This window comes from Notothenia rossii (genome assembly GCF_949606895.1).
Source record: "Notothenia rossii genome assembly, chromosome: 5".
Taxonomy (NCBI): domain Eukaryota; kingdom Metazoa; phylum Chordata; class Actinopteri; order Perciformes; family Nototheniidae; genus Notothenia; species Notothenia rossii.
In genome coordinates this window covers 77,091,560-77,105,581 of record NC_136903.1, presented here as the reverse complement: position 1 = coordinate 77,105,581, position 14,022 = coordinate 77,091,560, and the positions used below count along the sequence as shown (strand labels likewise).

Below are 14,022 nucleotides of genomic sequence, written 5' to 3'. Positions count from 1 at the left end.
AAAGCAACTATGCCTAGCCTACAGTATACCTAATGCCATGCTCTTCCTCAGCACTTCCTTTTCACTTTAAATCTCAAAGTGAAAACTTTTTGACTACTCCTCACATTTTCTTTGAAATATACAGCATATGAGTACTAATTTTGTTCTTTTTTTATCTTTATACTACAAATAGTACAAATAAGAAGTCAGGAAACTTTTCATCTCTTCAAAAGAAAATGTGTTCTTTTTTACATATAAGTTGTTCAAATATAAATGACTATTTAAATAAAAAGCAAGGTGTCTGAACCGTCTTGGGGTGGCCGGAAAAGGCACTCCTTATACCTTAAACAAAATAGTGCCTTTCACATTTGGCTTTGGCTCAAAACATTTGCTACTTGCTGGCAGACACCTGTGTTTTTTTTTTAGGGATCAAATATTTGTCTTTACTGTTCAAGTAGTCTGTGGATAATGTTCTGCGAATTGTCAAATTGTCATTTAACAATGTCAGTAGATGCCTTTTCTCCTAGAGACAAACTGAATCCAGTCCAATCAAGGGCCAATATAATACATGGTTCACGTCTGATTACAGACCCCACTGGGATCAGACTGAGCACCTCCAGTCGATGTGAGTTCATTTTGGTTATGTTAAAACGGTTTAAACATAGAAGACTTAATTTGGAAAATATCCGATCAAAATGGACCGATTTGCTGTTTTCATTTCCATCTGCTGTTAGGTCATGTCTGACCACTCTGGACACTTAGCTTGACCAAATGTCCATGCATCACTAATGTTAAATAATCTGAATAATTCATTTAATTACTGTACTACAACACGGGCAGATTTGTGCAATGATGCTAAATCTGTTCTGCTTTGGAAGAACGGAAAATTGTTCCTGTTCTTGATTATTGTTCCCTTTTTCTGCATCATATCTAATAGCGTGAACGAGTGGCCTCTGTGCCTTGTGGCTCAAGAGGATAATAAATACTCCAGAGGAGAATCATTACACTTTTTAAAATTCATTTATTTAGAATATAATCTACAATGAGATTTGTGTGAAAATATGAACCTACACCACTTTGAGACCGTTTCTGCTTCTTGTGTAAACCTGCAAGCAAATCTGTCATTCTGTAGGGATTTGATATTTACGTCTAGATATAGAAACTATTAAGTTGTTTTATAAAGGTATTAGACTTGCATATTTAATAATGTACTAATTAAAAATGTATCACTATTAAAATCTACCTAGATTATTATTAAGCTTTATATATGAATTGTCTGCTTTATTCTTCAGTGTTTCTGCTCCGGTTGGGAAATGACTGCAGGGCTCGGATGTAACATGACAAACAAGGCAGAACATTTTGTTTGGCTTCGAATGAATTAATCAGTGGAAATGGGCAGACATGTTGAGCAAACAGTCATTTAAGACTCTGCTGAGACACTGATGATACCCATGATTCAATTAGATACTGCGCTCTCAAAGATGCAGTCTTTCAGGAGGGGAGGACAACAACCACAAGACATTCACACTTCTGTAAACCTAGACCGGAAACATCACTGGATAGATGAGTAGAAAAAAGGCTGCATAAAAATCTGTGTATTTAAATCATTTTTTTATGCAAATTAAATGGTTGGAAATAGTGTGTTTCCCATTTAGAGATCCCAAGGAGAAAAACCGACTAGGTCAACTGTTTTAACTTTATGATAGATGAGTACATTTTGCATTTCACATAATTAAGTACATTATTTGTACTGATTTGCATTACATCATGCAAGAACCGGCATTAAACATGCATGGAAATATAAAGGACAGGCTATCTCTTAATGACATTAAATGAAAATAACATGGCTGATAATATTAACATGTTATTTAAAAGAATAATGTCAGAATCTGAGCTTCTCATGTATACAAATCATGTACAAAAGTCTACGAAATAAAATTGTGATGAAATAAGAAAACAACCCTTATATTTCACTATAATTGACAACCAAACGGTATACGCACCTGATTTAAATAGAAATCCATCTGAAAGAAACATAGTTGGCATTGCTTTAAACAAGCAGTACTATTGAAGTGTGCCATCAAAGACATTAAGAGCTGTCACTGTGGGTGCTTTAGAAGCTTCTTCATCTAGCCTCTCTCCTATCAATCCTATAATTTGGCTTTATTAATCAGACAATTGCAACCGCACTCTAGCTGCTTAAGTGCTAATTTGCATAGCCTATAAGCCAGTGGGTGAGAGTACGTGATCAAGTGACGCTTTTCTTGCGGTAAAAGAGAGCTCAAGAGAAACAACACAAAGTAGATTTTTTAGTGTTTTCATGATTACAATTCAGACAAAAATTGTCTTTCTAACAGTAAGTTAAAGTTCAATCCGCATTTAATTACACTTTGAATGTATTGAAGAGACTAAATGATGGAATGCAGCACGGTGCATTCATCTGTATTTTTGTTTGCCATTTGATGGGTGTTGTCAGGTAAAGGTTTGAGCAGCAGGCAGTTGAGAGGCACAGCCACCTCATGCTGAGTCTCCTGGTGCTTCCCCCTCTCATCTACGAGAAGAGTCTCTTTCCCCCCTGCTAAGTTCGCAAAGTCCAATTTTCAGCTAATATGGAGGTCGCAACAGCAGGCGCAGAGGGCGTAGTAGGACATAATGGCTATGGGATTGTAAATATTGGTTTTAGAGAGACACAATTGGAGGGCAAGCGGAGAGAAATTTCCATAGAGTATGTGCTGGCTCCATTGGAGGCCTCGGTACGGCAGAATAGATTTTCCATTCTAGTGTGTCACATTAGATTTTCGGAGGTGCTCAGTGGCAGGTACATGTCATTAGTAACACTTTAGCACAGTAATGAACCTTTTTATTTATACGGTGCCTCTCTCATGAATGAATAAGGAGCTGCACCCCAACTGTGCCCAGCCGTGAGGAGCAGACAGAGGAGGTAGAGAGAGCGAGGGAAAGAGGGGGAGAGGGAGAGAGAGAGAGAGCCGGGAGCACCATGAAGTCGAAAGGGGAACATGGAGCCCAGGGGAATGCTGAGCAGGGTTAAATGATCATTATTGTGACACTCACATGCACACACAAACACACACATATGCTCACATATGCATTAGTGAACAAAAGAGCACACACACACACACACACACACACACACACACACACACACACACACACACACACACACACACACACACACACACACACACACACACACACACACACACACACACACACACACACACACACACACACACACACACACACACACTCCCACCTCCACTCCCTGGGGTCTTGATCTGACACTCTATTTACACACACATTTACACAGTCTACTCCCTCCTTTATAAAGCTGACAGGTACTTAAGCGGTACATTACTCTGAGGAGCTCAAGCCTCACGGCGGTGTAACCAAACTGTCCTTTCACTGCTGGCCTTGTCTCAGTGTTCATTCAATAATGGCCTTGGAGAAATGCAGCAGTAACTAGCAGTTGTAGATGGGCAGGCAAGCCCGGGAGTCTGACGCTTAGCATCAGGAGTCTTTTAAGATGGCCCTGGCTCATTGGTGGAAAAGGAAAAACCTGTCAGGGTTCAGTAGCTTGTAAAACCACTGAGAGCTAGACCTGCCGGTGCTAGTAGAGCCGCTTGACGTGTGTCCGCTTCTGTTAGTTTGATCAGAAATCAATAGCACTAGGTGGCTTTGTCAGAGTTTTAACATTGCTGAAAACCAATCACTGCGTGTCTGTCGAAGGTCAGTGACTTTAACTGTTGTTATACAGGTGGCAAACCACAATCTTAGCACCTCCTCCTCGGCTCCACTCAGATCCCCGCCTGGTGCAGTGAAGTGGTTAGAGTGGCAGTGGCGAGCGTGGTCAGGGCTCCATGTCACCCCCAGCATCCTCAGTGTTCATTTCCCTTTCATCTTGAGTGTGAAATCGCTGCCGGTGCAGTGCTGACCTCAGCATTAAGAGGTCAACTATTGAAATCTGATGTGCGGCTCCCTGGCTGAGGGACTTCAACAGATGGAGGGAAAAAGAGGAAAGGTAAGAAATGGGAGGCACTTTAAAAAAGTAATCGCAACAAGCCGTCCATCATTGCAATCTTTCTTAAAAAATACTTTGCTCAAAATAATGTAGATTTGATAATCTGTCAATGGGGTGAAAGGTAGTTCCTGGTTTCTGAATCACAGCTTTTTCAAATACATTCTTTATTTTTTGTAGTAATTCTTATTTGTAAGAACAACAACAATTACAGTATTTGCCATTAAGAGTTTATGTTTGTAGGTGACCATCTTGAAACCTCTGCAGAAACATCACAATGTGATCAGACCAAAGTGGGGAAGCAAAAAAAGATGTGAAAATGAAAAATTGTGTCCATTCATTCAAGGCCACATTTAATATTTGTTTTTATATTAAACAACTCCCACTCAGTGTGTAGAAGAAAAATGATTACATCCCGATTGATTTTGCTCAAGACATTATGTCTTACTTTTACATTTGCCCTCAAAGTTAAGGGCATTAATATCTCTGAGTAGAGAAACTGCATAAACTTCAAACTTTGCAGCTTTTGGCAGCTATCTACAAAATACATGCCAAAACTTCCTGTCTCCATGTGTTTCAAACATATAAGGTTCTACATTTAAAGTCAATTCGACACCTCATCTCAGTATGAATCCCCTCCAAAAGCATATATGATATGAAGCGTCAGAGAAGTTTGAGGTCTTGTCTCATATTTCCCATCGGCTACACTTTCATCCCTCTCTGCAGCAGACCACCCCTAGCAAGCCTGCCCAAATAAGGTGTTCTGCCTTCAATGCTCTACTCTCTGAAGAATCTGAAGAGTTCAGAATCTGCCGAAACTTTGGATCTCAAACACAAACATCTTTTATTCAAAGGGTGTCTGTAATCACAAATAAATAGCATTTCTAGCGATGAGCACAAGGCACAAGAGAGAGAGGAGCCTATCTCAGGAGCAGATAACCAGTAGATATGATTCCTTAGATAAGGAGCGGTAATTTGGCTTTTAGAGATAGCTCCAGGGGCCGCTGTGCGGAGCTGCACTGATTTACTGTGTGTATGGGAGGTTGTTTTTTTCCACATTTTTATCTCTCCTGTTGAAGAGCTTTTCATCTCTGATGATTTTCTCTCTTTTTTATGTATTTCCCCCAGAAGGTGAGATCACAAACCCACAGAAGGCAGAGTGGCATGTTTTAAAGCGATGGACAAAATACAAATATTTGAAAATGTATTTCATGGTAATTATGTCAGGTTTCATGGCCTTGGCACAGTACTGAGGCACAGCCTGGATGCCTTAATTTGTGTAGAAACTGTAATCATTTGTTCATTTCAAGGTGAAAATTGCATTTTTTAATTTAAATTGTATCCTGCATGATAGGCTATTATCTAGAAAAATTGTCACTGTGTATGGCGGTCTATGCCCTGCCGTCACGCCTGTTTAGAGCCCACCTCTACTGAGAAAGGGCTTATATATGAATCTCCTGACTGAATGCACCCAGCTTGTTCTTCACTTAGGGCCGCCACTGCTCTCATTTCCATTTTGTTATTAATATTAATTAGTTTGAGAGCACAGCTCGGATTTTAAATGCAAATCAAGCTCGGCTTCACAGTGATTTTTATCTAGCTCAGATATCTTAGATTTACAACTTTACTTGGACTGTTTTTTTCTCCTTTTGTGTAAAAACACCACATTAAGGGGTGTGTGTGTGTGTGTGTGTGTGTGTGTGTGTGTGTGTATGTGTGTGTGTGTGTGTGTGTGTGTGTGTGTGTGTGTGTGTGTGTGTGTGTTTGTGTGTGTGTGTATTTGTGCAGGAATGCATCATACTTGTATTTGCAATATTTCTATCGCTATAACTCATATTTAAAATATAAACTCAAAAAATGCCATATGGGTGCAATATTTCATTTGAAGTTTCTGGTAAATAAGGTGACTTTAAGCTATGACAATACCCTATTTGAGCTCCTGCATTTTACTTATACATGACAGATTGTCTATCTGTAATACCTGAGATGGATAACCATGACATTTCAAACACTAAAATGTTCTGAAAATAAGATTCTCCCCCTATGCAAAACACACAGTTGAGTAGGAGATATATGCACACCAAGCTGTGCGTCTGTGTCTGTGTCAGTGGGATCCTTGAGGTGACGAGCACAAAGCTGAGGCTCAGGTACACAGCGTATGCTGGCATAATTACAGGATTTGGGGGATTATTATACTGTAAGTGCTTTCATGGCGACAGCTGGGAGCTTTTTACTCCCCGTGACACATAATCTCAAAGAATAAAACCAAGACCCCCAGAGCATCTCTTAATCATTTCTTAGCATACCTGCACACGGCTCTGAACTCTCTTTCTGAAGACAGATTTGTAAAATTAGAATATAATTATCATATCTGTTTTAAATCATTCTAAAGTCATGTTTTCAAACACATTTCTTTCCTTTAAAATTGAGTCTTTTTTTGGCCTGTTTTTCTTTACTGGAGTCCCTCATGTTTCTGTTCTACCGTCTTCTTCTTCATGGCTTTTCTGAATCTTCAGCAGCAGGTTTATTTATCACAGCATGGCCAGGTTCAGGAGCCTGGTTCTAAATTAGATCTGAATCAGAGCCTCTATTCCATGGCTCAATTCCAAAGTGAGTATGACCAGGCTGAGGCTGTGACTTCTCTATCGCTGCCTCCTGAGCGATAGGGCCTCCTGGACTGTACGGCGAGGCTCAGGAGTTTCATTTCCATCCCTGTGATCTAAACAAACCCATTACTGCCAGCCATTTATGCACAGGGGCAGTACGCAAGCCCCGGGCCTGAGGACACAGCCCACGGCTAAGCTACCGTGGCGCAGAGCCACCTTCAATGGCCGTATGTCCATATAGAGAGGGGAGAGGAGGAACGGAGAGCTCGGGCCTCTGCACTTTATCTAAACCACTCCAGAGGGGCGAGTGGAATCGGCTCTTGTGGGCTCTGTTTATCCTCTGCTCCTGTAGTCAATCAATTAGGGGATCAAAGGAGGAGATGAGGGAAGTGTCACAAAGCTCTCCCACACACCACTGCCTGAGCTGCCACTTCGTCCAGTCTGAGTGACAGCAGACCGAGGAGGGAGACAAAACTCTCAGGCCGGCACCTCAGGAGACAAGCTGGAGCAAAGGGGACAACCATAGCTCATGCCAAGGTCTAATCTGGACAACCAGAACACAAACTTTTAGAGGCATATATGAGGGATCGCACACAACAGTCAGAGAGAATATTGAGCTATGCATTAAAAAGAAGTCTCGAGGATCCATTGGAATCCTATCCCACAAAAAAATGTAATGTTAGTTACCCACCATATTCCTGCCTTATTGACATTGTCCTCCAGAGCCGCGTCTTTTTTCAGGTGTTTTAAATGTGTGTTGTGTGATTAGACACTGAAGAGAATTTCCCTCTGGAATCAAATTGATCTGAGCCCTGATGATATAATGCGGTGCGCTGCAGTTTGAAGCTAGTTTGAATCTGTAAATCTAAAACTAATTAAACTGCGTCTATTTATACTCAATGAGCTTTTCAAAATGTTCTGACATTTAATAACGTTTGAAATATGAATGATATTTACCTCATAATAATATAGGCCAAATAAATCTTGTTAGATGAGTCCTTAGTTTATTTAGCAACAAATGTTTCTCCTAATACAAATTGTTGTTAATGATGACTTGTGATTAGTACTGCATTTCATTTGTTTCATTAAATTGCAAATGGACAGTTAAGTATAATTATTTACTATATCAAATGTAAATACCTCTCAGTGGATAATACAGTGCAACATGGCATTATTTGCTGTCTGATATAATTCACACTGGATTATGCAAAGACATATTATAGCTGCGGTGACAGCAGACATATCTTACATGTTTGAAGTGTGTTTGAAATCAGTCAGGATTGAATGAACATACCTAAGGCGTGTTTCACATACCTCCAGAAGTGCTGATGGTAAAAACTGAATGAGCTCCACTGTAATAAGAAACACAGCAGATGCCTCTACAACACACCGGTTAGTTCCCCTGCATTCACACCATACCACAGAAATTTGCAGACAACATTCCCCGGTCAGCGGCAGAGTGCAGAGCGCTGCTGGTCAGTGGGCACAATGAATGACTTCCTGCAGCTGCAGCTAGACACGCTCTCTGTCTGTGTCTCTGAGTGTGGGACGTCTAAGCTCTCATCACTCCCTAATCACATCACCAGCGCTGGAACAGTGCAGTGGTGGCCTGCCGGCTCCGCAAATGTACTTGAACACACACAGAGGACACACACAGACACACAGATATATTTGTATATGCATATGTGAGCAGGTGTATTCATTTATTTGACACTAGGGCTGCAACCAGCAGCTATTTGCATTATTACAGTTACATTTTTACTCTAATAAATGAAAAGAATAATTAAGGAGCATAAGGTGATGCCTTCCCACTGCATGTACTTAAAGATATTTAATCCCAATGATTTACGACAACACATTCTTACATTTGATGAGTTGAAAGCAGAGGATTTCCATCTTTTTTTGCTTAGAAAATGGCCTAAAAGATCTATCAATTATAAATGTTTTTTCTTTTTTTAGATTAATTCTTTGTTATGCCTTAGTTTATAAATCGCTTTAAACCCTCCACATAGAAAAATATCTTTCATACAAATTTTATGTTATAAAGACTAGTGCCGGTTTGTCCGATTTCTTGGCCTCTGGTATTGCAGTTCTCGATAACCACTCATCCAATACATTCAAATACGATGCTGAACTTCCTTTGTTCCTCAGCCAAGTGTGAATTTAAATGATGAATGGTTGTTTGAGAACATTAAAGTAAAGCTATTGGTTGAGGAACACTATATGCGCTTTTTAAAAGTTGTTTTGAATCTTACCTGCCCAACTAGCATCTTTTATTTTGCTTTCTTGTTTTTGCTCGTTTGTTTTATTTTGCAACCAGAAAATCTTCAAAAAAGCGAGACAGAGAGAGAGAAAGTATTTTCATTTTGTTGAGATGGAAAACAATAAGACACATACAATGACAAAAGAGACACACTGCAATATCATTTTTGGATCTTTAATTGATAACAGTTACGCCAGTGTTACAGTAAACACACCAACAGGCTGAAGGTAGTAAATACCAGTACAAGTTTCCCACTACTCTAATACTTCATACAGCAGAATAAATTATACCATGATAATATACACACATGCGGAACAGAAAAAGGAGTAAAGCAAAGCACAGATGTCAGAAAGCAACTAAACAGGTTAGGGGTCGAACAGACTGGAGGGGGGATAAGGACTCGTATGCTTTAAATATCCAAATGTTTATTGACGCAAGTGTTAGAAATGGGTTTGATACACTAAAGACGATTCTAAAATTCTTCCTTTTTAAAATATACACAAGTGAGGCGTCTAAGCGGAGCAGTTTGGGCTGCAGCCATTCAGTGCTGAGTCTTTGACTTCTTCTCCTGAAGTCTTATTGGTCCACAGATCCAATGAGACTCAAAAGAGTTTCCCAGAGCAGAGAAGCTGTGTTCACCAGCTTCATCATCACCATCGTGGACCGAGTCTCGGGGTTCAGGAGTGTCGGATCCACTGTCCAGTCGAGGTTGATCTGCACTAATAATCAGTCTGTGAGATCCTCAAAATGCTTTGACACATGAAGATGGTTCATCCGGCCATCTTTCAAATATACAACAGTCCTCCGTGGTCTAGGGATCTTCCTGTGTCAACTTTCACTTTCCATTGAGCTCAGTTTGATCCTCTTTGTACAATTTTAATTGGAACAATTGAATGGAATTGATATTTGACTAATTTATACAAATTCATTCGTACCTGGGCCCAAAAACAAGAACAAAGCTTTTGGTAAAAACTGGTAAACCGATTAAATACAGTTAAAAAAACAACAACGGAAAACAAGCCAGTTAAGGAAACTCAAATCAAACATTTACTTCCACAGATCCCTTGCTTACCTACCACTCAACATAGTTGTGTTTTAGTATAAAACATACTCTTTATAAACAAACGATACACAATCTGCTCGAGCTACTGTACAGTTTTCAGTTTTTAAAGGCGACTGAGGACCAAATCCTGTCTTGAGATAAGGTGGACAACACACCATCATCACACTGATGCCAGAGAAAATACCACACACACCTCAAAAGGGAACAGCTGGTCTTGGATAGTGTCAAAAGTCAACTATGAGTGCTACACAAATGTCTCATATCCACTATTCTGTAATTGTTTTCTTTTTTACATTTCAATGAGTAAGATTAGAGGGGGGCTCTGGTCCAAACCAGAGAGGAGGGCCGAACATTGCGGTTACCTGTGCCCTTTCGTTACTGACTTAATTAGATGATTTTTCCAGAGTGCATGTGAATGGCACAGCGTGTGAACTTTTTAATCTCACAACAGAAAGCGTTGGAATGTCGGCAGTTTGTTCGTGGAATGTTCCGGTGGAATGTTGAGAAGGAATGCTTGTTTAGTTTGAGAGCGGAAACCAGCCGAAGGTGCATTTACAAAATTAGCTAATTACGCTGTAAACACAGAAATACTGGCTAGTCATTTGGAGGGTCACTGTGAATTAGCTTTGACATTATTTCTGTGTGATTTAATCTGCTTTACACTGTTAAAGTCACACAGGGTTCCCTGGCAGATGGGATTTGGAAGGAGGATAGAAGGGGGGGGGGGGGGGGAATTGAGTTAGCCCTCCTTGGCAAGGTCCATATTTCTAAACAAAATACATTAATTTCCCCAATCCTGTTTTTGCAAACAATGCCCCCCCTCCCCATGGACTGCAGCTAAGGATGGGATGGAGGTTAGAAGGGGAAAGCTATTGGCCGCCAAAACGCTGCTTTAATTCCCTGCAGAATCCATCCAGCCAGACTTCCCACAGAGTGGCCAAGTTCTTTAGGAATGTCAAGATGAATATGAAAGAGGGAAGGTCAAATCGCTCATGAACATTAGAGCTCAGGGAGCAGGCAGAGGAACTGCAGCTTGGAAAACAATCATCCTCTCTTTGTGTGACTGTGCCGGCACACAAAACATGCACACGCCACAGACACTTACTCCCAAATCATCTCAGTCATCCACACTGTGTTTTACACACCAACACCTAACAGAGAAAAGAGATAGGAATGGAATCAAAGAACAACATAAATCACATTAACCATAATCATATAACAGCAACAATAATCTTAACAATATCAAAAAGGAACAAGAATAAGAGTCGTTCAAATGATATTGGCTTTGTTAACTACTATGAACAGCAAGGGCAAAGTACATGTTGTTGATGGCTCTAAATGTGTGCTGGACTGCAGCCCTGACAAACAGGAACCCGACCATCCTCGGGTGTTCAGGGGTCCTGTATGGGACCAAATCAAAACAGAGTATGGGGCTGGGGGAGGTGTACAAGGAGCAGGCAGAGATGCCCAAAAATGTAGAAGAGAGGGTTCAGAGCCGCCTGGTGGTTGACAATGGTGTGAAAAGTTTACTTCCATTCCCCGGAGAGCATTGTCACACCCGCAAGCGTCAATTTGTCTGTGCTCTGATATCATGGCCAGGCTGCGGAGCGAGCAGCAAAGAGGCGAGCTGGAGTCCAGACTGGATGGAGCATGGAGAAGGGTGGCAGAGGGCGGAGGAGAGTGGCACAGGTTGCCTCCCAGGGAGGGTTTAGTAGGCCTGTCCTGTCTCCACCTGCAGCAGTCCGAGCACGGCCGAGTGGTCTCCAAGTTTCATCCTCCTCTGGGTGGACAAGCTCACGTTCTTGGCCAGGTAGTCCACAGCAGCTGCACAGAAACAAAAAGAAAGGAAAATCACACGTCAGACAGGTGGTAGAATCCTGACATAAAGTCTTTTCACTCTCATTTCATTCCTCTGATTAAGGCTGAAATAAGTTGTGGCAGAAGGGAGTGAGCCAAACGAAAAACAATTCACAGAGAGAGAGTGAAAGATAAAAACCCCTCCCATGTCCCTTGTCTGAGGTTGGCACGCTGCTGGCACAGAGCATGTGCATCCTGGTAGAGTCTCCATGCTGTCACTCAGACGGGTCCCCGTGTGTGTTCTGTGTGCCAGTCTTCATTACTCTTGGCATCTCTGATTTCATGCCCTCCACACTCCACATGGCCGCTCATTTTCATCCTCAGACAGCAGCTCTCTCCTCTCTCCTCCATTCATTACCCATCTACTGTGCTCAATCACCATCTTAATTAACCTCACATCAGCTCACATCCGCACTGCCATCAGTTTCTGCTGGCTGACAAAACACTGGGGCGCACACACACAAAACGTGACGGACTGGCACACACTCACATGCATTCATGCACCGCAACACAAACAACATCAACAAAGATGAACAATGCAGCACTTCACTACTAGAAGCTGCATATACATACAAACAAAAGTCGGATCGCCGGCTGGCTTGTTGGGGAAGTGTGCTTCATTTTAGCTCTTATGAATGGCTGTGACAGCATCAGTCAATTATGCTAATCTAATAAAGCAAACTCTTTCCTGCCCTGAGGGTGTGTGTGTGTGTGTATGTGATGGAGAAGAGAGGGAGAGAGGTGGGCAAGAGGACACTGTGGCCCCTGAGGGTGTGCCGTTCTTTGAAGTGGCCCTTTCCTCTTTCCCATCCAAGTGGAGTGGGGTGTGACTAAGGCAACTCTCTAGGAGGATGGTGGTGGTGGAGGAGGGGTTGGGGGGGGGGGGTGGTCTTTATCAAGAGCACGTGTCTGCCTCCACCAACAAGGGTGCAAAGGTCAGTAGGCTCCCTGGCCTGGGAGTTGGGCTTCTCTTCATAGAGGATGATATAGAGGAATGACTCATTTGGACAAACAGTCCACTAAAGCTAAAACCCAAACACAGAGTATATAAATGTTGAAGAGGGGTGTACTTACTCTGGCCGTACTGGCTGTACTGGTAGCCTGCAGTGACGGGGTCCACACTGTAGCTGGTGGCGCTGTAGGTGGGGGGGCAGTATGACTGGGAGGAGGCCAGGCTGTCCTTGATGCTGTCGGAGCGCTGGCTGCAGCTGCCAGAGATGGGGTTGGAGCTTTCCAGGCTGCCGTGCAGGGGGGAAATGGAAAAGTCGTGCTGGGACTGGGAGGATACAGCGCTGGGGTTACTCAGGATACTCATCACCTGGAGGGGGGGAAGGGGAAACGGAGGATGTTAGACATTTGGAAAATTGAGGATCAAAGCATTGACAGAGTTGAGGGAAAGTACTTTTTTTCCTGCAAATGTAGTGCCATCCTAGTACTTCACGGTAAAGATGGCAATAGAAATATCCCATTTTCAACTTTGAAATAGGGAGAGGGAAAACTTCGCCATCTTTTTTTTTTTTTTTAAAGAGCAGGGGGAAGGATACAAGGAGGGTGATGAGGTTAAAAAAGGAGAAAGGGAACAAGAGAGACTGTTCCCATTAGCTGGCGCTGCCAGTTAGTGTTCTGCTGTGGGACAGAAGGGTCCCAGGGTGATAATAGACCCACCATCCGTGCCAGACGGCCCCTGTCCTGGAGCCTGAGGCCTGAGCCCGAGCCTACAGCACAACAAGCACCAAGGGAGTCCCTAATCCCTCGCCCCTAGCCTACCCATCTCATGAATAGTAATGGAGTTGGAACTGGTAAATGATCCCCTCAGATCCCCACACAAAGTAGGCTGCACAAACCTTACTGAGGGGCCCGTTGAAACTGCAGGTTGAGGCTTGCTGAACATCACAGTGTGTGTATTATTCATAGTGTAAAAGAGCTTCCAATTCAATATTCTAGATTAATGTAATAGCATGTGACATTCGTCAGAAGAAGGTCTCAAACATTTTTAAAATGGAAGAGATTACCTCGAGTGCTACCCTAGTCTGAAGCACAGCGGCCCAGAACACTGTGGAGAATTTTGTTTTCTTATGCTGCGAGTTTCTTTAAGTGAAAAAGGAAAGTAGAGTGTGTGTGTGAGAGCGGGTGGTAAAAAGAGAATTGTCCCACACATGCTTCCCTCCTATAGCAGGGAAGCCTTCCCTTCAACATCAGGTTCATGTTGAGTTTTGCT

General features: G+C 42.2%; 1 protein-coding gene across 4 annotated transcripts in view; it reads right to left on the bottom strand.

Moving 5' to 3' along the window:
• Nucleotides 1–9,044: 9,044 nt before the first annotated feature.
• The window catches only part of pax7a (paired box 7a), a 43,404-nt gene continuing 38,426 nt past the window's right edge, over nucleotides 9,045–14,022 (bottom strand). For all 4 annotated transcript variants that reach the window (XM_079681276.1, XM_079681278.1, XM_079681277.1 and 1 more), the window contains 2 exons: nucleotides 12,879–13,122; nucleotides 9,045–11,771 (listed from right to left, as the gene is read on the bottom strand). In XM_079681276.1, the coding sequence (XP_079537402.1) occupies nucleotides 11,656–11,771; nucleotides 12,879–13,122 (360 nt within the window). In that variant the 3' untranslated portion in view covers nucleotides 9,045–11,655. The remainder of the gene's footprint in view (nucleotides 11,772–12,878; nucleotides 13,123–14,022) is intronic.